This window comes from Euphorbia lathyris, chromosome 6 (genome assembly GCF_963576675.1).
Source record: "Euphorbia lathyris chromosome 6, ddEupLath1.1, whole genome shotgun sequence".
Lineage (NCBI taxonomy): Eukaryota > Viridiplantae > Streptophyta > Magnoliopsida > Malpighiales > Euphorbiaceae > Euphorbia > Euphorbia lathyris.
In genome coordinates this window covers 79,036,001-79,063,559 of record NC_088915.1, presented here as the reverse complement: position 1 = coordinate 79,063,559, position 27,559 = coordinate 79,036,001, and the positions used below count along the sequence as shown (strand labels likewise).

Here is a 27,559-nt window from a genome sequence, read left to right as displayed (position 1 = left end):
ACAGATTCGGTGGATTCATCTCCGATTCTGTATGATCTCGAGTCGTACTATAGATTCTAACAACTATGTTCTAATCCCATTACCCAACCCCCTAAGTTTTTGTATTCTCTTTCCCATCTCTTACTACCTTGCAATTCTATAATTTCACTTTTGATCCTTGTATTTATTTGGTTCTTATATTTATTTATTTTTACTTTTTTTATCCTTGGGTTAATTTCATTTTTGATCCTTATACTTATTTGTTTTTATTTTTTTTTTCCTAAAAAGTAGTTTGACCAAATTTTTTATTTTATCATATTATTTCAGTTTTAACATTTAACTTTTAATTATTTTAAAATAATTATTTTCTTTTATTTTAGGTTCCTTTGTTCCACTGTTTTTATTTTTATTTTAATGGTTGAAGTAATTGATTTTAATTCCTATAGTTGCTCGTAATTAATTTATAATTGCATAACATGTATGTATAAAAATTGTTGTTAAAAAAAATCCACAACTTTGATTGATTTTCTCATTTGAATCAATCAGCAACAAAGAGAGTCATGGGTATATCATTCATTTCATGGAACCGAAACAAAAGTCAGGGGAATTCAGGATCATTCGTTTCCTTTCTCCTTGTTTCCCTTTCTGGATTCCTTTTTGTTGCCCCTGCGCGAACCAAACGCCCCCTAAGTATCAAAATAGAATATGCATTTTCCTGTAATGCACATATCTCCATTCTGAGAATTCCTACAACTGTTGTAATTTACAAGCAATTAGTAAGAGCCAGTATCTTTAGCGAGCTAAAACCTTTGTGATGGTAATGTCATTTATAGAATTTGATGCTCTCTTCCCCACTTCTTCTGAGGTATTGATGCAAGATATTCTATAGAGGAAAGCAGGTTGTTTTGGAGAAGGAATAGCAGCCTCACTGCTTAACATTAGAATAACTTCTGATATAGTTGGTCTGTCAGCAGCATTTTCCTGAACACATAAGAGTCCAATTTGAAGGCACCTTAAAACTTCATGGGGTGCATATGACCTTTCTAGTGACAAATCAACTACCTCCATTCCTCTGTTTTGTCTCCATAATTCCCATACCTGTATTCTTCGTCGAATTACCACATAAGAATGAACCATTATTATAAGTTATGGACTAGATAAATTGATGGATATGCTATTGAAACAAAGAGTTCCAATCACTTACATATCCTATCAAGGTTAAGGAAGGATCAATTTCTTGAAAGCCATTGATCTTCTTGGCGCTCACGATCTCCAGAATTATGACCCCAAAACTAAAAACATCTGATTTCACAGAAAATTTTCCAAATATAGCATACTCTGGAGACATATAGCCACTGTTCAAGAAATTATAGCAGAAAAGATTACTATGTGTATTCAACTTTCTTCATTTATACACAGTAACCAACTATCATATCATCACATACTTACTATGTTCCGACCACTCTCTTTGTTTTTTCTTGGATTTGATCAATCCTGAATATTCTAGCCATGCCGAAATCTGAAATTTTTGGATTCATATTTGCATCTAACAAAATGTTACTGCACTTTAGATCCCTATGAATGATTGTCAACCTTGAATCTTGGTGAAGATATAAGATCCCACGGGCAATTCCAGTTATGATTGCAAAGCGTTTTCTCCAGTCCAAGAATGATCTTCTTGTTTGATCTACAACACCATTTTAGATATTTTTATATATAAATTAGGATTAGTATAACTCTGTAGTATGTATCTCATAATTCTTTTCTATAAAGTTTCGATTAGACCGAAAAATACTGAGAGCTATAGATGGATGAGAATACTTACCAAAGAGAAAGGAATCCAAGGCTTTGTTTGGCAAATATTCATAAATTAACATTTGCTCTCCTCCGTCGATGCAGCATCCAAGAAGTTTCACAAGATTCTTGTGCTGAAGCTTTGCAATAAGCATAACCTCATTTTTAAATTCTTCTATCCCTTGCCCTGAATTCTTGGATAATCGTTTTACAGCAACTTCTTGTCCATCAAATAGCTGACCCTGAAATCATTGTTGGAAGAGTCAATTTATTCAGAACTTGTTTGCCCATGTTCTGGGTGAATCTCGCAATGACAGAGATAATACAGACATATGGAAATGAAGCGAACATAGAGCTTGGGAAATCCAATCATTATTCATATGTTGTGTAGAGAAACTACCTTGTAAACTATGCCAAAACCACCGTGCCCAAGTTCGTTAGTTGTAGAAAAATTATTAGTGGCTGCAACAATAGTGCTAAGATCAACAAATGATATGTCTTGAGGAAGACTGCTCTGCCTGAGCTCATTTGCGACCAATGTATTTTTGTAGTATATCGAGCCGGAGGTAGGATCAAATATTCTTTTCTCTGCTTTTTTCTTCATTACTGCCCTAAAACAAATTGAAAACTAATGATTAATCTTCTTACTTTTTGGTATCCAGGTACTTATTATGGAACTCAGTTTCAGACAAATATTCATCTATATAAATATGGATTATATAGCCTTTTGTATGTCCTAGATCTCTTGAAAACAATAGTGGTTTTCATTGTAACTTAGTGTCCTTGTAGAAAAGTAGACTACAGTCCATGTGTAGGTTTGTTTACTTACATCTCTTGTTCCTCAGAATCCACGAATAGGAAAAGATGATAATGGTAAGCCATGCTGAAATGACAGAAAGTATTAGAATCTTCGAACCCTTTCTGAAAAATACATTTGACTGTATGGTACTTTCAGCTGCATCAGTTGGAAAAAAATGGCATTAGTCAAGAGAAAATGGTTATTTTTCTTTAGATTCAGGCTCAAATATAAAGCAACAAGGTATTCACGGTTTGTGCAGCGGAAGCTATACAGGTTGACACAGAATTTCTATTACGTCAAATTATGATATGTGTTTCTAAATAATTGTTCAACAGAAATTCAATACCTAATTCGATTGCATCAACACGAACATACAGATCAAATCCACTGCCAACATGATCATTTGTGTCTATTAGTTCTCCATACCATGTCAAACATCCATTCCGTGATTCATCATCATCTATGCTTGTATATGCAGTGCAGGAACAATTCCTCAAGCATTCCCTTTCACACTCCAGATGACTCATATTCATATGAAACATAGCAAAAGCTGAAGTGTATGGAAAATTGGCGTCTTCTGCTTTCAGAAACCCACTGTCTGGAAACTTGACATCTTCAACTTGCAAAAACCCTTCTCCATGTCTGCAGAAGGGGGAAGATTCCTCTCTCTTCCTAACACATCCTCTGGATGCATCTCTTAGATACCAGTCCCTCGGAGATCTGGGTTCATAACCAGGTAAACAAGAACATTCAAATGCATCAGAATTGCTAGAACTGCACTTACCAAAGGCACCACAATGTGCATACAGATCACATGGCGTTTTAGGTACCAACCAAAATTCCTTCCATTGTCCATCACTCTCGCTCCACCTTAGCCACCTGAAGCTTCCTGTATGATCCACCGTTTGTCTTGTGACAATGGAATCATCAGCTATGGAGTAGATCGTGTACGCCTCCTCTTGATTGAGTACAGTTCTATAACTATATAAATTGGAGAATTTCCTTGCCGGCCATAGGTACCCTCGCCAAAGAGATTTTGATTTTTTATATAGAAAGATTTGCAGTGCCCTTGGGTCGATCTTGACCGAGAATTCTCCTATTCCCGGGTCATCTTCTGATTTCCATGATGTTAAGCTCCAGTCTAGACCCGTCTTCGTGTTCTTCCCAAGTTTCATTCCTGGTAGACGGGTATCTGTCTGATAATCAAAGCTTTGCCATAGAATTCCTCCACTTCTTCCTTGAAGCAATATCAAGTTTCCAGAATCCAAGAGTTGAGCAACACAAGGATTAGTTGCTTCACCTGAAACATTTGTCGACCACAGTGGAATTTTTTGGTCAAGATCATTATATAATACAAGGTTCCCATATTGGTTAACTGATAGAAACCCTGAAGAGCCATTGATAGGATGGTTTCTGTTTGCTACCCACACTACAGATGGTTCTGAGATTTTGTGGAACCATATTCCAAGATATCTATAACCTGAACTGCCAGGAGTAAAGAACCCGAAGGCAAACTTGCCATTTTTGGAGACTAGAAGGTCCCCATCTTTTAAGGCTTTGTTTGCTGTAAGGATATCAAGGGAAAAATATGATGGAATGTGTAGGGTTAGAAGCAAACACTGCAGAAAAATTTTCTTGGCAGCCATGATACTTTTCCACGACTTTGTGTTATATTCTTGCACTTCTCAATAGTTTGGAATTTTTTCTTTTTCTTATGGGATGCTGATTTCATGGATATTTTCTCTCTGGTCCCTTTTATTATGCATGATAGACTTCTGAATTGGAAATTAAATAGCTTCTAACTGCATTCATTTTCCAAACTACCTTATCAATTATCATTAATACCTTTTGTTTTGTATTGACAGGTCAACTTTGATAAATTGCTGAATCCCATGTGTTACTCTCTTTTTTATGGGATACAATTCAACTTTTTGTACGGTAAGATTTGGGAATTAAGAATAAAATATTAAGTATAAAGTTTTTATTAAGTACAGTTCCCTCTTTTGAGAATTATTAATGTTCCTGCATGAAGAAATAAAATATTGAACTGAAAAGAATAAGATAATATTTTATTTTACTTAAGAAATAAAGAATGGAGAGAGTAAAATTTGAATGCAATTAGCAAGAGTTAATATCTTTAGCGAGCTAAATACTTAGTGATTGTAACCTCATTTATAGAACTTGATTCTCTCTTCCCTACTTCCACAGAGGTACTGCTGGAAGATGTTCTGTAAATGAAAGCAGGTTCTTTTGGAGTAGGAACACCTGTTTCACTGCCTAACATCAGAAGAACTTCTGTCATAGTTGGTCTGTCCACGGGATTTTCTTGAACACATAGGAGCCCAATTTGAATGCATCTTAAAACTTCATGGGGAGCATATGATCCTTCTAGTGAAAAATCAACTATCTCCATTACTCTATCTTTTCTCCATAATTCCCATACCTGTATGCTTCATAGAATTAGAACATGGAGGATGAACCATTAACTATTAGGAGTTATACACTGATAGATTGACGGCTGTGCTGTCCGAGCAAAGAGTTTCTATAACTTACATGTCCTATCAAGGTCAAGGAAGGATCCTCTTCTTGAAAACCATTGTTCTTCTTGGCACTCACAATCTCCAACAGTATCACCCCAAAACTAAAAACATCTGATTTTACTGAAAATTTTCCAAATAATGCATATTCTGGAGACATATAGCCACTGTTCAAGAAAATTGTTAAAAATAATCAGTATGCAAAATGTTTTCTTCAGATATCTACACAATCAGCTATTATAACTTTACTAATAAATAAAAGAAAAAGCTCTATATATTCTATTAGTAAGGCGCTAACGCTGCAATCTTTCCAAGTATACTTACTATGTTCCGACCACTTTGTTTGTCTCTTCTTGAATTTGATCAACCCTGAATATTCTTGCCATTCCAAAATATGATATTTTTGGATTCATATTTGCATCTAGCAAAATGTTGCTGCATTTTAGGTCCCTATGAATGATTGTCAACCTTGAATCTTGGTGAAGATATAAGATCCCACGTGCGATTCCCGTTATAATGTCCAAGCGTTTCCTCCAGTCCAAGAATGATCTTCTTTTTTGATCTAATATAAGAATTAGTGTTTTTTTTTTAATATATTGGGGTTAGTGTTTCGAGGGCGAGCCTTGGCGCAACCGTAAACGTTGTTGTCGTGTGACCAAGAGGTCACGGGTTCGAGTCTTAGGAGCGGCCTCTTGCCAAATAAATTGGCAGGGGAAGGCTTGCCCCCAGTACACCCTTGTGGTGGGACCCCTCCCCGGACCCTCGCTCAGCGGGGACGCGTAGTGCGACCGGGCCGCCCTTTTTTTTATTGGGGTTAGTGTTTCATTATTTATCATCTCTCTTTTGAAACAGCATGCAATTAGACAGGAAGAATACTGAGTGCCATAGATGCATGATAATACTTACCAAAAAGAAATGAATCCAAGGATTTGTTTGGCAAATATTCATAAATTAACATCTCTTCTCCTCCCTCGATGCAGGATCCTACCAGTTTCACGAGATTCCTGTGCTGAAGTTTGGCAATAAGCATAACCTCATTTTTAAGTTCTTCTATCCCTTGCCCTGAATTCTTGGATAATCGCTTTACTGCAATTTCTTGACCATCAAATAGCTGCCCCTGAAAATATTATTTGAAGAGTCAGTATTCAGAACTAGTACATACTGCTTGGGAATCTAGTCAGTATCCAGATATTATAGAGAGAAACAACCTTGTATACTGTGCCAAAACCTCCTTTGCCAAGTTTGTTAGTTGTAGAAAAATTATTAGTGGCTGCAACAATAGTGCTGCGGCTGAAAAATGACAGGTCTTGCGGATGGGTATTCTGCCTGAGCTCAGTTGCCACCAGAGTATTCTTGTAGTAGATTGAACCTGATGCTGGATCAAGTAGTCTTTTTTCTCTTTTGTTCTTTATTACTGCACTTGAACAAATTGAAAACTCGTGATCAATCTTCTTTACTTTTTGGTGCTTAAAATGCCATTCAGTTTTAGACATTCTCATCTTTTTATATGGGGAACACAGTCCATTTTCTGCGTTTGATCATCTTGAACACAACAGTGTCTTTCATTGAACCAATTATTGGGAAAAGTACAAAAAAGAACTCATGTCTTCACATTTCTGCAAGTCTTCGAGAAATTAATTTTTCTTGTAAAAGGGACCTTTGAGCCATTAGCAAAAAAAGGAATGCAAAAACTCGATTTGAGATTTCTGGCTTGGTAATTGATATGTCATCAAATCAACATGCCACATCAGTAATTCAGTTTGTCATTATGCTAGTCAACATACCATTGATGGAATTTCCTTGTTTTCCTAACGGTGCAAGATCCCTTTTGCAATAAAAAGCAACATATTAATTGACTTGCCAAAGAAAAACAGCTAGAGTTGTTTTTTCCTAAATTAATTTAATGTTTTAGGAGCCATGTGTAGGTATGTTCGTTACCTTACCTCTCTTGTTCCTTCTTATCCACAAATAAGCGAATATGATAATTGTAAGCCATGCCAAAGTGACAGAAAGTATTAAAATCTTCAAACCCTTTCTGAGAAATACATTTGATTTAACTGTGTTTTCTGCATCAGGGAAAAGAATGGTATTAGTCAATAACAGGAAGTGGAAGGGGAAATGTTTATTCTCCTCTAAATTTAGGCTTCAAATAAAGAAAGATAGGGTTATACACAGCTTTTCACAGACTATAAACTTCACCACATCGTTTTTGTTACTTCTATTCAAGATATTTCTTTTGAATATTGGATCAGCAGAAAGTCAGTACCTAATTCAATTGAATCAACACGAACATATAAATCAAATCCTCTATCAACGTGATCCATTGTATCCAATAATTCTCCATACCATGTCAAACATCCATAACCTGATTCATCTTTATCTATGCTTACATATGCAGCGCAGGAACAATTCCTCAAGCATTCCTGTTCACATTCCAGATGACTCATATTCATGTGCAACAAAGCGAAAGACGTGTCTGGAAACTTGGCATCTTCAACTTTCAAAAACCCTTCTCCATGTCTGCACAACGAGGAAGATTCTTCTCGCTTCCTGACGCATCCTCCCGATGCATCTCTTAGATACCAGTCCCTTGAGGATTCGGGTTCATAACCAGGTAAACAAGAACATTCAAATGCATCAGAATTGCTAGAACTGCACTTACCAAAGGCACTGCAATGTGCATAAACATCACATGGATATTTAGGTACAGACCAAAACTCTTTCCATTGTCCATCACTCTCACTCCACCTTAACCACTTGAATTGTCCTGTATGATCCACCATTTGTCTTGTCACAATGGAATCATCATTTATATAGTAGACTGTGTACACCTCCTCTTCATTGAGTTCAGAACTATAGCTGTATACACTGGAAAATTTCCTTTCCGGCCATAGTTGTGCTCGCCAAAGAATTTTCGATTCTTTATATAGAAAGATTTGTAGGGCCCTTGAGTCAATCTTGACGGAGAATTTGCCTAATCCTGGGTCATCTGCTGATTTCCACGATGTTAAGCTCCATTCGAGGCCTGTTTTCTTGTTCTTCCCAAGTTTCATTCCTGGTAGACGGGTATCGGTGGGATAATCAAAGCTTTGCCATAGAACTCTACCACTTCTACCTTGAAGCAAAATCAAATTTCCAGAATCCAAAAGTTGAGCAACATAAGGATCAGTTACATCACTTGAAACATTTGTAGACCAAATCGGAACTTTTCGGACTGCATCAGTATATAGGACTAGGTTCCCATACTGGTTAATTGATATAAACCCTGAAGAACCATTTATAGGATGGTTCCTGTTTGCTACCCATACTACAGATGGTTCTGAAATTTTGTGAAACCATATTCCAACATATCTGTAACTTGAACTGCCTAGAATAAAGAATCCAAATGCAAACTTGTTGTTTTTGGAGATCAGGAGGTCGCCTTCTTTGATGGTTTGATTTTTGGTAATGATATCAAGGGAACTGAATGATGGAAAATGAAGTAATAGAAGCAAATATTGCAGAATAATTTTCTTGGCAGCCATGGTATTTCATGGCTCTGTGTTTAGCTTTATGGGCAACAAATTTGGAATTTCTTTGATGTGATGTTGATTTCATGAACATTTTTTCTTTGGTCTTCTTAATACGTGTCGTGTTATAAAATTTCTTTGGAATAATTATATCTTCTGAGTGCTTTCTTTTTCTTCACCGAATTAATTTACTTTATCCCTTTGTAGAATTTCTAGTCCTAGATGCTACAACTGCCTTTTGTTTTGTACTAGCTAGTCAATTTTGAAACATTGTTTTTGTTTTTTCTTCTTTTTTTATTACTTTTCCCAAGTTATTTACTTAATCGAGTTTTTGTTTTTCTTGGTGTATATTTTTAAGGGTATAAAAATGTTATTTTACACAGAAGTTTAATTTTTTTTTTCTGATGATATTTAATTTTAAATTTTAACTTATTTGATGAATTTTTTTGGATTAAACCATCCGGCACTCCGAACCACATTGGCCGACTAATCCGGATTCGGGACAGGTCCAAAGATTACGGTATTTAAACCCCTCCCAATCGCCGTTGTGGGGGATCGAATTTGATGAATTTTTTTAAATAGTCTTATCAAATGAAAAAGGCTAAATATTTTAATTTTGAGTACCAAAACCAAGTTTATATACAAATAAATAAAAAAATTAAATCGAGAAAGGTCTATGGTTGTTTTTCTTTTTGGATTTTTGGTAGCAGCTTGAAGTTTGGGCGAGGTTCGTTCTTGTTAGGGAGGTTCCAAATGTTGGGTTGATTATATTCATGGTCCTCCAACTATCAGAAAGAAACGAAATTGACCTAATTCTCTATTTTGTAATGGTAAACCCATCGATGTTTGATATTTGTCACAACTGTTGTCCTTTCGGTCTGAAATCAACAAATTAATGGCTGCAAATGCCACATGGGTGCCATGTCAACCATATAAAAAATAATAAATTTGCTATTTCTTGCATTCCTAGTTCTCTTGTAAAAAATGGTGACTTGGGATTCACATGGCATCCCCGGAAAATGGGTTTATTAATTTCTGGACAAAAGGGCTATAAAATATGTAAAAGTCAAATGGGTTTGCAAAAAAAAGACTTGTGGCAACTCCAGGACCACGGATGTGATTAGTTCTCCTAATTCTTGTCGGATTGCATATGGACTTATTTTTGAGCAAATAATGAATTTATCTAAAAAAACCCCACATAAATAGAACGCAATTGCATCAGGTGGATCAGAAGCAAGCAACTAACGATATTTGTTTTTTTCTTTTTTGAGACCAAAACTGCAGTTTTTAAGTTAGTCTGGTTTGATTATTTACTTGAATTCCTTCATTTTTTCACCAACACCATCTGCTTCATGATTTCAACAGAGGGATGATTTTCAGTTATTTGAGTCAAATAGAATTATTCATTTTTCTCATAATGTGCTTAGCTCCGAAAAGTACCTAAAACTGACTTACATGCAATTAGTATCTTTAGCGAGCTAAAAAGTTACTGATTGTTACATCATTTATAGAACTTGATTCTCTCTTCCCTATTTCCTCTGAGTTATTGCTGGAACATATTCTATAAATGAAAGCAGGTTCTTTCGGAGGAGGAATAGCCTTCTCGCTGGTCAACATCAGAAGAACTTCTGACATAGTCGGTCTGTCCATAGCATTCTCTTGAACACATAAGAGCCCTATTTGAATGCATCTAAAAATTTCATGAGTATCATATGACCCTTCCATTGAAACATCAACTATATCCATTACTTTGTCTTGTCTCCATAATTTCCACACCTGCATACATCATAGAATTAGCTTACAGAATTGCATCACATATATAAGGAGTCATATAGCTCTCTAATTAAGTAACATGAGATATTTAACACACCCTCCTCACATACAAGGCTCTGATACCATGTCAAAGAACCTTTTTAACCTAAAGGCTTACGCTTTTAGGTCAATGGTTTCTTAACATGATATTAGAGCCTCTTGACAACTCTATTTGTCAATGGAATTTCAACACATGGCTTAAGCTTTTCTGTTAAATGATTGTTTGACACTAAGGAAGAGTTCCCATCACTTACACATCCGATCAAGGTTAAGGAAGGGTCCTCTTCTTGAAAGCTATTGTTCTTCTTGGCACTCACAATCTCCAACAGTATGACACCAAAACTGAAAACATCTGATTTTACTGAAAATTTTCCAAATATTGCGTACTCCGGAGACATGTAGCCACTGTTGAAGACATTATTGAAAATAAATTAACCTCTTCGAGTTTCTTGAAATATCAACTATGATCAATATATCATCCTATACTTACTATGTTCCGACCACTGTGTTTGTCTTCTCTTGAATTTGATCAACCTTGAATATTCTAGCCATTCCAAAATCTGAAATTTTTGGATTCATATTTGCATCTAGCAAAATGTTACTGCATTTTAGATCCCTATGAATGATTGTCAACCTTGAGTCCTGGTGAAGATATAAAATTCCACGAGCAACTCCCGTTGTAATATCAAAGCGTTTCCGCCAGTCCAAGAATGATCTTCTTGTTTGATCTACAACAAAATTTAGATTTTTATTTCTTAGGTTAGGATAAGTATAGTAATTTGATATGTGCACCTCACTCATAACTCTTTTGATACACTTTTGCAATTTTGCAGCAATAATAGCTTGAGCAATAGATGCATGAGCAGCGGCGGGCACGGGTGCTGTTGCACCCGCGGCTGCCAGGAGGGGTGGTTCTGACTTGCGGCTGCCCTTGAACTTCATCTACTGGGGTGCAATTTGCACCCCAGCAGGGGTAGGACAAATTTTTTTAGTCCAGCCCGTATGCACCCCTAAGCTTGAATTGCTGGCTCTGCCATTGTGCACAAGAATAGTTGCTTACCAAAAAGAAAGGAATCTAACGATTTGTTTTGCAAATATTCATAAATTAACATTTGTTCGCCTCTTTCGATGCAGCACCCTAGAAGTTTCACAAGATTCCTGTGCTGAAGCTTTGCAATAAGCAAAACCTCATTTTTGAATTCTTCTATCCCTTGTCCTGAATTCTTGGATAATCTTTTTACAGCAACTTCTTGTCCGTCAGCTAGCTGACCCTGAAATCATTTTTGGGGAAGTCAATTTTTTTCTTCACCAATTAATACAAAACTAGTTTGCTCATGCTGTTCCTGAATCTTGTAATGACAGATACTGTATAGAGAAACAACCTTGTATACTATGCCAAAACCACCCTGGCCAAGTATATTAGTTTCAGAAAATTTATTAGTGGCTGCATGAATAGTGCCGAGATCAAGAAACGATATGTCTTGGGGATGACTGCTCTGCCTGAGCTCACTTGCAACCAAAGTATTTTTGTAGTAGATTGAACCTGATGCAGGATCAAATAGTCTTTTGTCTGGTTTGTTCCTTCTTACTGTTCCTGAAAAAGAAATTTGGGAATATGCCATTCAAAATAGTCATTTAAGCAATATGTAAGGTTGAAGAATAGCTTTTATTGAGCTTGAAACTTGAAGTTGCAGGATTGAACATCTACGGGTGGCCTAACAATGAATGCCCCGAAATTGGATTGGGAGACTTTGATACCATTTAATTAAATACCACTTATCCCAAAAGGTACCTCAAAGGAGGAGAATTGCTACACATATAGCTCTTTAGTTAAGCAATGTGGGATACACTCAAAACCATCTAGATGGTGAAGCATATATCTACCCGACATTTAATACAAGACTCTGGTACCATATAGGAATCATTTGATCCCAAATCTTAAGCTGATACGTAAGGTGTAAGAATAACTTTTATTATTATTTAGAAGTAAGGCATTGTTTGCCTAATGACCTATCCCAAATGTTGATCTTTGCCGCCTGTCCTATTATTTCATAACATTTGCTCCTGAACTATCCAAAATGGTTATTTTTCCTTCTTGACCTATTATTTGGTACCATTTGCCCACTGACCTATCAAAATTGGCAAAATCTCAACCATTGTAGATGGTAAATTACTGGTCGAGATTTCACCAATTTTGATAAGTCAGAAGCCAAATGTTACCAAATAATAGGCCAGGGGCAAAAACAAGAACTTTGGATGGTCAGGGGGCAAAAACAAGCATTTTGGCTAGATCGGGAAGCAAATGTTACCAGCTTAAGTACTATTTGTTTCCCGAGCTATCTATTTTTTTTTCATTTGGATAGGTTAAGAGGCAAATAGTGCCTTAAGCCTATCATTTAGCAACATCATTGAATATAATTTGAATGAAGACACAGTGCCATAAACAGGCAAGTGGCAAATAGGGCAAGGTTTTTTCTGTACCTCTCTTGTTCCTCCTAGTCCATAAACAGGCAAGTAAGATAAGTGCAAGCCATGCTGAAATGATAGAAAGTATTAGAATCTCCATATCCTTTCCGAGAAATGAATTTGATTCAATGGTATTTTCAGCTGCATCAGTGAAAAAAGAAGAAAAAAAGGTTAGTCACCAAAAGGGGTTTAGGGTTTATTGGTGCAGGAGCTCAGCTCTTACATGTACTATCTTTTTTCTATTCTACAGGCAGAGGAAGAGAAAATGGTTATTTTCCTTTGACACATTGTTTCTATTCTGCTATATGATGTGTGTTTTTGAAGAATTATTGAGCAGAAATTCAATACCTAATTCAATTGCATCGACACGAACATACAAATCAAATCCATCTTGAACTTGATCTGTTGTGTCTATTAATACTCCATACCATGTCAAACATCCATTCCCTGATTCATCATTATCTACACTTGCATATGCAGTGCACGAACAATTCCTCAAGCATTCTTGTTCGCACTCCAGATGGCTCATGTTCATCCGCAGCCAAGATACCGATGAAGTGTCTGGGAACTTGGTGTATTCCACTTTCAAAAACCCTTCTCCAAGTCTGCAGAGTGACGAAGATTCCTCTCGCTTCCTGACACATCCTCCGGATGCATCTCTTAGATACCAGTCCCTTGGGGATCTGGGTTCATAACCAGGTAAACAAGAACACTCAAATGCATCAGAATTGCTGGGGCTGCACATACCATAGCTACCGCAATGTGCATAAAGATCACATGGATTTTTCGGTACTGACCAAAACTCCTTCCATTGTTTATCACTCTCACTCCACCTTATCCACTTGAAATGTCCGGTGTGATCCACCATTTCTCTTGCAACAATCAAATCATCCGTTATACTGTGGACTGTGTATGCCTCCTCTTGATTGATTACAGTTTCATAGCTGTATACATTAGAAAATTTCCTATATGGCCATGTTTGTGCTCGCCAAAGATATTTCGATCCCTTGTATAGATAGAGTTGTATCGGGCTCCTTGCGTCGTCGATCTTAACAGAGAATTCTCCTATTCCGGGATCATCAGCTGATTTCCATGATGTTAAGCTCCACTCGAACCCAGTCTTCTTATTCCTCCCAATTTTCATTCCTGGTAGATGAGTATCTGTGGGATAATCAAAGCTTTGCCATACAACTCTTCCACTCCCTCCTCGAACCAAAATCATGTTCCCAGAATCTAACAGCCGAGCAGAATAAGTATCAGTTACTTCACCCGAAACATTTGTTGACCAGAGTGGACTTTTCTGGTCAAGATCATTATATAGTACAAGATTCCCGTACCGGTTAACTGATAAAAACCCGGAAGAGCCATTGATAGGATGGTTCCTATTTGCTACCCAAACTACAGAGCGTTGTGAAATATTGTGGAACCAAATACCAAGATATCTGTAACTTGAACTGCCAGGAGTGAAAAATCCAAATGCAAACTTCTTGTTTTTGGAGACCAGAAGGTCATCTTCTTTGAAGGTTTGGTTTGTGGTAATGATATCAAGGCAACTGCTTGATGGAAAATAAAGGAATACAATCAAATAGTGGAGAAAAAGTTTCTTGGCGGCCATGGCTTCTTCTACTTGAAGGTATGGAATTTCTTTTTTCTTTGATGCTGATTTCATGGGGCATGTATTCTCTGATGACACAAGTTACAATATTTGTTTGCAATATTTTTAAAACTGCCAAGTGTCCTTGATGCTACAACTGTTTTCTGTTCTTTGTTTTCTTTCTTTCTTTCTTTGTTTTTTTGTTGTGGTGATTAGTCTTTTTTTATTATTTTTTTGATAGAGTGATTAGTCTGACTTAGTCATATTTTCATACATTGTTGAATCTCACACGTCTTTCATTTCGTACCCTTTTTTTTTTCTCTCTTATAATTAATAATTGGTAGGAATTAGAAAGACAACATTTTGTAAATGTTTTTTTGAATTTTCGTTGCAGCTTGAAATTTTGGCTAGGTTGGTGAGTAGTTAGGGTGAAATACATCTATAGCTCTTAAACTGTAGCGCTATTAATATTATGGTCCTAAACTTCATTTCATAACATAATTTTTTTTTTTTTTTTGGGGGATGGACTTTAATGTTATAGTAAATAAAGTTCATAATTTTTATATTTAAGAAATAAAATTTAGAGACCACAGTGTCAATATTAGGGTCGGGGTTTAGACAAGGAAAACTAAGATTAGGTCTACACCAACCCAAGCGTGCTACAACCTACGTCAACCTCCATCGGAGTCAGAGCCTACAAATTTGTTCATCAGAAACCTCAAATAGGGAGAGCTTGTGATTTATAAAAATAACATGGGTTGGGACAAGCTGTCTCGCTTAATTACTAAATTTATATATTTATTTATAAGTATCAATTTTAACTTTTACTATTAAAAAATAGAGTAAAGTAAAATAAAACTCATATGCTTTTACTTTTTGTTAAACTGGCATGTGTAAATTTTTTTTTGTCCAAATGGGGACTGTAGTTTTCGTTTGCGCCAAGGAGATGTCTGAAGTGTTTTCTTTTACTAAAAACAAGGATCTCAAAATTAAAATTAACGTTGATGACCTTAAAATTGAACAATTTAAATCTTGATGATATTCTAACCAAATTTAATTTTTAACTTTTTAATTTTGAGGTCATTTAGACGTTGTTTGGTGAGGAGGAGAGAAAGTTACTATTTAGAGAGAGAAAGCTCCGAAAATGATGATTTGGAAAATAAAAAATTTGGTACTATAGTAAATGTGGTACTAAATTTTTTTTTTATAATGATCTTCGCTTTTAGCAAAACGAAAATCTCAAACCCCGTTTGGACAAAAAAAAAAATAACAGGTGTCAGTTTGACAAAAAGTGAAAGTATAGAGTTTTTTTAGACTTTACCATAAAAAATAAATATTCTTACTTAGATAGGCTTATTTGTTGGGTTTGAGATATGATTTTTCAGCCCAATTTCAATTCGGTATGAGCTCATCTAAATTAACAGAAAGCTGTACTGGGCTTAGGCTGAATATTTTTAGCTAAAAGCGCAGTGGGCCCAAGTCTGACCCATCCCCGAATCATGAACCTCTATGTACAACACACACCATCTTGGGCTACTTTGAAATTTCATTAATAAATGTAGTTGCCAAAATTCGAGCTTTCAACCACTTGGTCGAAGAATCTTTGAGTAATCAATCTCATCTCAAAAGTTTAAGCTAATAGATAATGTCTAAGAATAACTGTTTACTATTATTATCTCTTACAGTTAGTAGCGAAACATTGTAATTTAGGAGGAGAAATTCTACCGTGGACCGGGATCAATACCGGTCCCTCCATTCAGATAATATGCTTAGCTCCAGTTTACTTCAATTCCCTCTATTTTCAGTTATTTGAGTCAAATAGAATTATTCATTTTTCTCATAAGGTGCTTAGCTCCGAAAAATTCCTATACTGACTAATACATTTTACATGCAATTAGTATCTTTAGCGAGCTAAAAAGTTAGTGATTGTTACATCATTTATAGAATTTGATTCTTTCTTCCCAATTTCCTCTGAGTTGTTGCTGGAACATATTCTATAAATGAAAGCAGGTTCTTTCGGAGGAGGAATAGCCGTCTCGCTAGTCAACATCAGAAGAACTTCTGACATAGTCGGTCTGTCCATAGCATTCTCTTGAACACATAAGAGCCCTATTTGAATGCATCTAAAAACTTCATGAGCATCATATGACCCTTCCATTGAAATATCAACTATATCCATTACTTTGTCTTGTCTCCATAATTTCCAGACCTGCATACATCATAGAATTAGCTTATAAAGGATTGCCTCATATATACAAGGATAAAAAGAGTTAAGTAGTGTAAAATATTTAACACACCCTCCTCACGTACAAGGCTCTGATACCATGTCAAAGAACCTTTTTAACCTAAAGGCTTAAGCTTTTAGGTGAATGATCTCTTAACATGATATTAGAGCCTCTTGACTATTTGTTCACATGATAAGCTTTTGTGTTAAATGATTGTTTCACACCAAGGAAGAGTTCCCATCACTTACACATCCAATCAAGGTTAAGGAAGGATCCTCTTCTTGAAAGCTATTGCTCTTCTTGGCACTCACAATCTCCAACAGTACGACACCAAAACTGAAAACATCTGATTTTACTGAAAATTTTCCAAATATTGCATATTCTGGAGACATGTAGCCACTGTTGAAGACATTACTGAAAATAAGTTAATGTCCTCTTGAGTTTCTTGAAATATTAACTATGATCAATATATTATCCTATACTTACTATGTTCCGACCACTGTGTTTGTCTTCTCTTGAATTTGATCAACCTTGAATATTCTAGCCATTCCAAAATCTGAAATTTTTGGATTCATATTTGCATCTAGCAAAATGTTACTGCATTTTAGATCCCTATGAATGATTGTCAACCTTGAGTCCTGGTGAAGATATAAGATCCCACGGGCAATTCCAGTTATAATATCAAAGCGTTTCCGCCAGTCCAAGAATGATCTTCTTGTTTGATCTACAACAAAATTTAGATTTTTATTTCTTAGATTAGGATAAGTATATTAATTTGGTATGTGCACCTCACTCATAACTCTTTGGATACACTTTGCAATTTGGCAGCAATACACCGCTGCTGCCGGGAGGGGTGGTTCTGCCTTGCGGCCACCCTCCAACTTCATCTGCTGGGGTGCAATTTGCACCCCAGCAGGGTTAGGACAATTTTTTTAGTGCAGCCCGTATCCAACCCTAAGCTTGAATTACTGGCTCCGCCATTGTGCATGAGAATGCTTAGTTGCTTACCAAAAAGAAAGGAATCCAACGATTTGTTTGGCAAATATTCATAAATTAACATTTGTTCGCCTCTTTCGACGCAGCACCCTAGAAGTTTCACAAGATTCCTGTGCTGAAGCTTTGCAATAAGCAAAACCTCATTTTTGAATTCTTCTATTCCTTGTCCTGAATTCTTGGATAATCTTTTTACAGCAACTTCTTGTCCATCAGATAGCTGACCCTGAAATCATTTTTGGGGAAGTTAATATTTTTCTTCACCAATTAATACAGAACTAGTTTGCTCATGCTGTTCCTGAATCTTGTAATAACAGATACTGTATAGAGAAACAACCTTGTATACTATGCCAAAACCACCCTGGCCAAGTTTATTAGTTTCAGAAAAGTTATTCGTGGCTGCATTAATAGTGCCGAGATCAAGAAACAATATGTCTTGGGGATAACTGCTCTGCCTAAGCTCACTTGCAACCAAAGTATTTTTGTAATAGATTGAACCTGATGCAGGATCAAATAGTCTTTTGTCTGGTTTGTTCCTTCTTACTGTTCCTGAAAAAAATTTTGGAAAGTTGATTAATCTTCGTACTCTTTTGGTGTTATCGTGCTTAAAATATGCCATTCAAATAGTCATTTAAGCTATATGTAAGGTTGAAGAATAGCTTTTATTGAGCTTGAAACTTGAAGTTTGCAGGATTGAACATCTACAGGTGGCCTAACAATGAGTGCCCCAAAATTGGATTAGGAGGCTCTGATACACATATAGCTCCCTAATTAAGCAATGTGGCATACGCCCAAAACCGTCTAGATGGCGAAGCAAATAGCGACCTGACATTGAATAAAAGAGTCTGATACCCTATAGGAATCCTTTGATCTAAAATCTTATGCTGATATGTAAGGTGTAAGAATAACTTTTATTATTATTTAGAAGTAAAGCATTGTTTTCCCCATGACCTATCCATAATGTTGATCTTTTCCGCTTGACCTATTATTTCATAACATTTGCCCCAGAACTATCCAAAATATTGATTTTTACTTCTTGACCTCTTATTTGGTACCATTTGACCACTACTACAACAACAACAACAAAGCCTTAGTCCCGAAATGATTCGGGGTCGGCTAACATGAACCATCATATAAAACCGTGAAAATCAAGTCGTGTCAGCGACACAGATTCGCTCCCTCCACTCCGTCCTATCCACTACCATATTTTCCTCAATTCCCAATAAACTCATATCACTCTCGATCACCCTCCTCCAAGTTTGCTTAGGTCTTCCCCTACCCCTCACCACTACATCCCTTTGCCACTCTTCGGTTCTCCTAACCGGCGCATCAAGCGCTCTACGTCTCACATGGCGAAACCACCTTAGTCGGTTTTCTCTCATTTTATTCTCAATAGATGTGACCCCTACTTTTGTCCTAATTATTTCATTACGCACCCGGTCCTTTCTCGTATGACCACACATCCATCTCAACATACGCATCTCCGCCACCAACATCTTATGGATGTGGCAGTGTTTCACTGCCCAACACTCCGTACCATATAACAATGCTGGTCTAATTGCCGTCCGGTAGAATTTTCCCTTCAATCTATTAGGCATGCCGGGATCACAAAGGAAACCCGTAGCACTCTTCCACTTCGACCAACCAGCTTTAATCCTATGAGCAACATCTCCATCTACTTCTCCATCCGTTTGGATAATAGATCCTAAATACCGGAAGCAATCCGATGCCTGAACAACTCTCCCATCTAGGGTGATTGTCCCTGCCTCCCTGCTCCTACGGCCGCTAAACTTACACTCCAAATATTCTGTCTTACTTCGACTCAACTTAAAGCCTCTAGATTCTAGAGTTTGTCTCCATAGTTCCAACTTCCTCTCCACTCCTTCTTTCGTCTCATCAACCAACACAATATCATCTGCAAACAGCATGCACCATGGTATACCATCTTGAAGTGAACTTGTTAGTTCATCCATAACGATGGCAAAAAGAAATGGGCTTAGTGCGGAACCTTGATGCACTCCAATCGTAATAGGAAACTCTTCAGTCTTCCCAACACTAGTACGTACACTCGTGCATACTCCCTAATACATGTCCTTTATGATGTCAATATATTTCCGCGAAATGCCTTTCCTTATCAAGGCCCACCAAAGTACTTCCCTTGGTACCTTATCATATGCTTTCTCCAAGTCAATGAAAACCATATGCAAGTCTTTCTTCTTATTTCGATTGTGCTCCATTAATTGTCTCATTAGATGGATGGCTTCCATAGTTGATCTTCCCGGCATAAAGCCAAACTGGTTTTCCGAGATCTTCACCGTCCTCCTTAGCCTTTGTTCGATCACTCGCTCCCAAAGTTTCATAGTGTGACTCATTAATTTGATTCCCCGATAGTTGGCACAGTCTTGGACATCGCCTTTGTTCTTATACAAAGGGATTAAGGTACTTTTCCTCCATTCTGATGGCATCTTATTGTTTCTCCAAATTTTGTTGAAGAACGTCGTTATCAAAGGAGGAGGAAGGCACTCAAGTAAATGGAACCTTGTTCAAGCAGATTGTTGGAAGCTTGCTATATATGATTGTCACAAGGCCAGATTTGATGTACAGTGTATGTCTCATAAGCAGATTTATGTCAAAACCAATGGAGATACATATGTTAGCAGCTAAGAGAATCTTGAGATATATTCAAAGTACTGCTGATTTTGGCATTGTTTACAAACGAGGCTGCACAACTGAGTTAATGGCATATACAGACAGTGATTATGCTGGTGATATAGATGATCGAAAGAGTACATCAGGATATGTTTTCGTATTAAGTGGAGGAGCTGTAGCTTGGGCGTCCAAGAAGCAACCTGTAGTGAGTCTGTCAACTACAGAGGCAGAATATATTGTTGCTGCCTCATGTGCGTGTCAATGTGTCTGGATGCAGAGAATTCTGAAACAAATTGAAGGTACAAAAATTGACTATGTGAAGGTTCTCTGTGACAATTCTTCTACTATTAAACTTGCAAAGAATCCGATACTTCATGGGAGAAGCAAACATATTGATGTAAGATTTCATTTTTTAAGAAATCTTGTAAATGATGGGTCAATTAAAATGGAATATTGTGGCACGAATGACCAAGTTGCAGATATCATGACAAACCCGTTAAAGCTTGATCAATTTGAGAAGCTTAGAGAAGCACTTGGTGTTCGAAGCAGTTTGGGTATAAACTAACTTGCTGTAAGCAAGTTTAGTTTAGGGGAGAGTTTTGTTAAGTAACGTGTCTTCTTGTTTGGTTTTCTTTGAAGTAGTCTTTGCTGTTAACAATAAGTTCCTAGAAACTAGGAATAAGTTAGAGTTTGATTTGGTCTTCCCTGTAATCACGTTTCCTGTATATGTGGGATACGTTAGTTTCTCCTTTTTGATTTATGTTCATTGTAAAGCTATTTAAAGCTTCATCAGTTTACATTCTAAATAACAAATACTCTTTGCATTTTGTTGCAATTTGTTTATTGTGTTCAATATTTATCATATTTAAGGAGCTATATAGCTTCCTCATCTAACAGTGACTGTTGGCTAATGTAAATGCGGATTGAACACGTGAAATAAGAAGAAAAGCAAGGACATGTTATTGAATGAAAGGAATCATACAACATTTACGGATGCAGATAACATCAACCAGGTTAAACTTCAGGAATTACCGCTATACACTTTGCAGAAGCTGATCACTGACTGACTGCGACGGATCCATCGATTATGGAGTAACTTCGACGGATTTGGAGAGACTATAGCATAGGCAAGACGTCAGGGAAGTCGTCTTGCACATTTATACAGGGAGCTTCTTACTCTGATAATTTAGGATTCAGTTCTTGGTCCAAAAGGATGTTACTTGCCTTGAGATCTCTATGAATAATTCTTAATCTAGAGTCCCCGTGAAGGTAAAGGAGACCTCTGCAAATTCCTTGTGCAATACAGAAGCGTTTTCTCCAGTCCAAAAGTTGTTATCTTTGTGGATCTATAGAAAGTAACAGTTTCTTGATAAGCTTAAGCAAAGATGTTATTATGCTGCAGAATTGAACAGAAAGGACTAACCGAAAAGAAAGGCATCCAAACTTTTCATAAACCAACATCTTTTCTTCTCCTTCAACAAGCAGCCAAAGAGTCAACCAAGATTTCGATGTTGCAGCTTCGATATGACAACAACTTCATTCATAAATTCTTCAAATCCTTGCCCAGATGCTCTTGAAAGTCTTTTAACTGCTATTTCCTGTCCATCGTTCCTTGATATCCTTATCTCCAACTAGGACTTTCTGGTCCACATCCTTCACACATTTAACTTTTCCGAGATCCCGCGTCTTCCTTTCTCTCATCCGAGCAATTCTATATATGTCTCTTTCCCCTTCTTTCGTATCCAATCTTGTATACAGATCCCGATTCACCTTTGCTCTAGCATCTCGTATGACCTTCTTTACTTCCCTTTTAGCCTCTTTGTATTTTTCGTAGTTCTCGTCACTCCTACATTTCCCCAATAGTTTATAGGATTCTCTCTTACTCTTTACTGCTTGTCGTACTTCTTCTGTCCACCAAGCTCTAGCATCTCGTATGACCTTCTTTACTTCCCTTTTAGCCTCTTTGTATTTTTCGTAGTTCTCGTCACTCCTACATTTCCCCAATAGTTTATAGGATTCTCTCTTACTCTTTACTGCTTGTCGTACTTCTTCTGTCCACCAAGATGTGTCCTTACCCGGTGGCATGCTACCTTTAGATTCCCCTAGAACTTCCTTCGCTACTTCCCTTATACTATGCTCCATTATATTCCATATCGAATCTATATCTGAATCCATATTGCAAGTCCAAATATCTTTTTTGGTCATCTCATCCACAAATTTTTGTTGATTCTCCCCTTGCAATTTCCACCACTTAATCTTAGTCTCTACTCGAGGTGTTTGTTTTCTTATACATTTCCTACTTCGAAAATCTAACACCACTACTCTATGTTGGGTTGTCGTACTCTCAAAATTGGCAAAATCTCAACCAGTGTGGATCGTAAATAACTGGTTGAGATTTCACCAATTTTGACAAGTCAGAAAGAAAATGTTACCAAATAATAGGTCATGGGCAAAAACAAGAACTTTGGATAGGCCATGGAAGCAAAAACAAGCATTTTGGCTAAGTCGGGAAGCAAATGTTACCGGCTTAAGTACTATTTGCCTCCGAGCTATGTAAAATTTTTACATTTGGCCCCTAACTTATTAGGGGTAAAAACCAACATTTTGGATAGGTTAAGAGGCAAATAGTGCCTTAAGCCTATTATTTAACAACATCATTGAATATTATTTGAATAAAGACGAAGTGCTATGGGCAAGGTTTTTCCTATACCTCTCTTGTTCCTCCTAGTCCATAAATAGGCAAGTAAGATAAGTGCAAGCCATGCTGAAATGATAGAAAGTATTAGAATCTCCATATCCTTTCCGAGAAATGCATTTGATCCAATGGTATTTTCAGCTGCGTCAGTGAAAAAAGAAGAAAAAAATGTTAGTAACCAAAAGGGGTTTAGGGTTTATTGGTATCTTTTTCTATTCTACTGGCAGAGGAAGAGAAAATGGTTATTATTACTTCTGCTATATGATGTGTGTTTTTGAAGAATTATTCAGCAGAAATTCAATACCTAATTCAATTGCATCGACACGAACATACAAATCAAATCCATCTTGAACTTGATCTGTTGTGTCTATTAATACTCCATGCCATGTCAAACATCCATTCCCTGATTCATCATTATCTACACTTACATATGCAGTGCAGGAACAACTCCTCAAGCATTCCTGTTCGCACTCCAGATGGCTCATATTCATCCGCAGCCAAGCTACCGATGAAGTGTCTGGGAACTTGGTGTTTTCCACTTTCAAAAACCCTTCTCCATGTCTGCAGAGCGACGAAGATTCCTCTCGCTTCCTGACACATCCTCCGGACACATCTCTTAGATACCAGTCCCTTGGGGATCTGGGTTCATAACCAGGTAAACAAGAACACTCAAATGCATCAGAATTGCCGGCGGTGCACTTACCATTGATACCACAATGTGCATACATATCACATGGATTTTTCGGTACTGACCAAAACTCCTTCCATTGTTTATCAATCTCACTCCACCTTATCCATTTGAAAAGTCCTGTGTGCTCCACCATTGATCTTGCAACAATCAAATCATCCGTTATGTTGTGGACTGTGTATGTCTCCTCTTCATTGATTTCTGTTTTATAGTTGTATAGATTGGAGAATTTCCTATATGGTCATATTTGTGCACGCCAAAGATATTTCGATCCCCTGTATAGACAAATTTGTATCGGGCTCTTCTTGTCAATCTTAACAGAAAATTCTCCTATCCCAGGGTCATCAGCTGATTTCCATGATGTTAAGCTCCACTCAAATCCTGTCTTCTTATTTCTCCCAATTTTCATTCCTGGTAGCTGAGTATCTGTGGGATAATCAAAGCTTTGCCATAGAACTCTTCCACTTCCGCCTCGAACCAAAATCAAGTTCCCAGAATCTAACAGCTGAACAGAACAAGGATCAGTTACTTCACCCGAAACATTTGTCGACCAGAGTGGAATTTTCTGGTCAAGATCATTATATAGTACAAGATCCCCGTACCTATTAAATGATAAAAATCCGGAAAAGCCATTGATAGGATGGTTTCTATTTGCTACCCAAACTATGGAACCAAATTCCAAGATATCTGTAACTTGAAGTTCCAGGAGTGAAAAATCCAAATGAAAATTTGTTGTTTTTGGAGACTAGAAGTTCCCCTTCTTTGAAGGTTTGGTTTGTGGTAATGGTATCAAGAGAACTGCTTGATGGAAAATAGAGGAATACAATTAAATAGTGCAGAAAAACTTTCTTGGTGGCCATGGCTTCTTCTACTTGATGGTATGATGACACAAGTTACAATATTTGTTTAATATTACAATATTTGTACAACTGCCAAGTGTCCTTATTAATATAGGATCCTAATTAATTAGAGAAATTTCCCTAATCATAGTTGGGATTTTTTGTTCTTTTCTTTTTCTTGTGTGGGTGGTGGTGATTAGTCAATTTTGATACACTGTTGAATCACACACGTCTTTCATTTCGTACTTTTTTTTTTTTTTTTTGTCACTTGTGATTTATAATTGGGGTAAATTACACCTATGACCACTGAAATTTACCCATTTCAACAATATAGCCAATGAATTTCAATTTTTAACAGTATGACTATTGAACTTTACACTTTTTAACACCGGTGGCCACTCAGACGGTCTCAAAATAAACAATTCGAAGATTTAATTATATTCTAAGGAATTTAATTCTTGAAAATTTTCATTTTGAGGTCATGCAGATGTTATTTGGTTAGGAAAGAAAGTGAATTTTAGAGATGGAAAGCTCCGAAAAATGTGATTTTGGAAAATAAAAAATATGATTTTATAGTAAATATCGTTCTGAAAAACTTTAATTCATAAATATTTTCATTTTGAGGAGTTAGTTAAAGTTAAGTAACCACCGATGTTATAAAATATAAAATTCAATAGTCATATTATTAAGAATTAAAATTCAGTGGTCATGGGTGTAATTTACCCAAGTAGGAATTAAAAAGACAACGTTTTGTAAATGTTTTTTGGAATCTTCGATGGCAGCTTGAAATTTTGGCTAGGTTCATAAACTTCAACTCAACGACTTTGTTAAAAAATTAATGATAAGTCGTTTTTATATTAATTTGGAGGACCTCAATTCACACTTGAGCATTTGTATTATGATTTATTTGGAGGACGTTTGGTTCGAGGTCTTTAGGAATGAAAATGGGAGAGTTTCATTCTCTTTGTTCTTGTTTGTTTAAAAAAAACTCATTCCTTTTATCCATTTTAGATTATAGGTTTACCCGGTTAAGCCCATTACCCCAGACCCTATAGGGAATTATTGGATTCCCTTTACCTCGTTCCCTTTCCTAAACATATCCAAACACATAGATGAATTATTGTTTATTCCTTTAGTTTTTCTTTCTTGATTTCTTTTCCATTACCCCTTGTGAACTAAACGCCCCCTTAATATTTAAAATAGTGGGATCTTTTATAATATATGCGGATTCATGTTATACATGACAAAACATATATGGAAGGTTCTTCATTTAATATGAAAAACTGGGTGTTTTTAATAATTTGTTATACAACACATGCTATCTTGGACTGTGTTAAAATTTCATTAATAAAATTAATAAATAAAGTTGTAAAAAATGAATCAACTCATCTCAAAAGCTTAAGCTAATAGATAATGTCTAACTGTAAACCAAAAAATTGTTATCTCTTACTTTTAGTAGCAAAACATTATAATTCAGGAGTTATTTTTTTTGGTAGGAAAGGGAAAGAAAAACAACAAAAAGAAAAACTATAACCTAACCCGGGATTAGCCTGAGGAAGTTAACCCCCACCCGATCATCCAACAGAATCGCACAAAGGAAGTTCGGAGGAGAAGAGATGGTTGAAATTTCCGACATCCTTCCGTGGCCATCAGCCGCAAGGCGGTCAGCCACCCTATTCTGTTCCCTATTCATGGGTTATACTTTAGGAGCGCTTCATGATTTTACCAAAATTATACCACCTGCGGTCTTTTTCACTCTCATAAAAAGAGTAAAGAATAAAAAGTATTCCTGTTATATGAAGTTAACAAGAGGAAATATCACTGAATGTCAAATTTTTTAGAGACAGTTTGTTTTGGAGGTTTCAGGAAAGGATAAGGAAAATATGAGATTTCATTCTTTTTGTTGATGTTTGTTTTATCAATTCAATCATTCCATTTATCTTGTTTTAGTTTTGGGTTTACCTCTAACTTTTTTAATCTCATCCCATTTCCTATCCCCCATCTCTCACTAATTTGAACAACTATTCTCCTTATAAAACTTCATTTTAGTTTCTATTTTGTTTTTAGTTTTTATTTTGGTCCATATATTTATTTATTTTTACTTTTTTAATCCTTATATTAATTTCACTTTTATTCTTATACTTATATATTATTTATTTATTTATTCTCAAAAAATATTTTTGACTAATTTTTACTTTTTGATTTTGATTTTTATTTTTATTTTGATCTTTATATTTATTTATCTTTTTTTATCCCTAGACTAATCTCACTTTTGATCTTTATACTTATTTGTTTTTACTTTTTTATCCTTAAAAAATAATATTGACAAATATTTTTCTTTTATCATATTATTCGGGTTTAGTATTTATTTTTAATTATTTTAAAATAATTATTTTCTTTTTAGTTTGACTTATTTTATTTCAGTTTTATCGTCTTTTGATTTTAATGATTGAATAAATTGATTTTCATTCTATATGTGATTAAATTGTTAATATAGACACATATATGTATAGAAATTATTGTTAAAAACACAACTTTAGTTTATTACCTTATTTGAACCAAATAGTCACAAAAGAATCATGAGTATATTTTTGTGGAACTGAAACAAACAGAGAAGAGAATTCATGGTCATTCCATTCCTTTCTCATTGTTTCCCTTTCATGATTTCATTCTGTTACCCTTGTGCGAACCAAACACCCCTTTAGGGAATAAGATTATTGATAATAAAATAGAAGAGCTGCAAGATCTTCTCAAAATGAAGAAATGTTGTTTTTTGAGTAAATTCAATACGTGGTGTACAATTTTTACCCGTAATCACACTTTGGTGTACAACAAAAAATTTGTCACACTAAACTGTTCAACCTTTTAGTGACCTCCCACTAAAATGTACAGCAGGTAAAAATGACCGGTCAATGCTCAGTCAACGTACCACCTTTGACCGGTCAAAAAGTCAAAAAAATTCAACCACTTACTATAAAAT

At 36.1% G+C, this 27,559-nt stretch overlaps 2 protein-coding genes and 1 pseudogene across 7 annotated transcripts; all 3 read right to left on the bottom strand.

Moving 5' to 3' along the window:
* Window positions 1-672: 672 nt before the first annotated feature.
* On the bottom strand, window positions 673-8,694 carry LOC136232134 (G-type lectin S-receptor-like serine/threonine-protein kinase At1g11410). 6 transcript variants are annotated; one of them, XM_066021175.1, is made up of 8 exons: window positions 4,740-4,869; window positions 2,919-3,872; window positions 2,603-2,728; window positions 2,174-2,379; window positions 1,805-2,015; window positions 1,429-1,666; window positions 1,184-1,334; window positions 673-1,077 (listed from the first exon to the last, which is right to left on the bottom strand). In XM_066021175.1, the coding sequence occupies exons 2-8, from the start codon at window positions 3,745-3,747 to the stop codon at window positions 772-774; spliced, it is 2,067 nt and encodes a 688-aa protein (XP_065877247.1). In that variant the 5' UTR covers window positions 3,748-3,872; window positions 4,740-4,869; the 3' UTR covers window positions 673-771. The 6 variants fall into 6 exon arrangements, with proteins under 6 accessions (XP_065877247.1, XP_065877242.1, XP_065877244.1 ...); XM_066021171.1 differs by lacking the exons at window positions 673-1,077; window positions 1,184-1,334; window positions 1,429-1,666; ... (1 more) ...; window positions 2,174-2,379; window positions 2,603-2,728 and adding exons at window positions 5,126-5,276; window positions 5,434-5,671; window positions 6,016-6,226; ... (1 more) ...; window positions 7,053-7,175; window positions 7,376-8,692 and having other exon boundaries at window positions 3,679-3,872; window positions 4,740-5,015; XM_066021170.1 differs by lacking the exon at window positions 4,740-4,869 and having other exon boundaries at window positions 2,919-4,708.
* A 1,297-nt stretch (window positions 8,695-9,991) lies between these two features.
* On the bottom strand, window positions 9,992-24,670 carry LOC136233771 (uncharacterized; annotated as a pseudogene).
* On the bottom strand, window positions 18,540-23,061 carry LOC136232146 (uncharacterized). Its single transcript, XM_066021196.1, has 2 exons — window positions 21,781-23,061; window positions 18,540-21,703 (listed from the first exon to the last, which is right to left on the bottom strand). Exon 2 carries the CDS (start codon window positions 19,679-19,681, stop codon window positions 18,857-18,859), a length of 825 nt encoding a protein of 274 aa, XP_065877268.1. The 5' UTR covers window positions 19,682-21,703; window positions 21,781-23,061; the 3' UTR covers window positions 18,540-18,856.
* Window positions 24,671-27,559: the final 2,889 nt, after the last annotated feature.

Bases quoted from the DNA above. Each gene is read 5' to 3' on its own strand.
- LOC136232134 (XM_066021170.1), bottom strand. From the start codon at position 4,218: ATGGCTGCCAAGAAAATTTTTCTGCAGTGTTTGCTTCTAACCCTACAC. The intron at 2,729-2,918 runs GTATTGAATTTC...CAACTGATGCAG, and splicing joins TGTTGATGCAATCGAATTAG to CTGAAAGTACCATACAGTCA. The intron at 1,335-1,428 runs GTAAGTATGTGA...TTTCTTGAACAG, and splicing joins AAGAGAGTGGTCGGAACATA to TGGCTATATGTCTCCAGAGT.
- LOC136232146 (XM_066021196.1), bottom strand. From the start codon at position 19,681: ATGGATGAACTAACAAGTTCACTTCAAGATGGTATACCATGGTGCATG.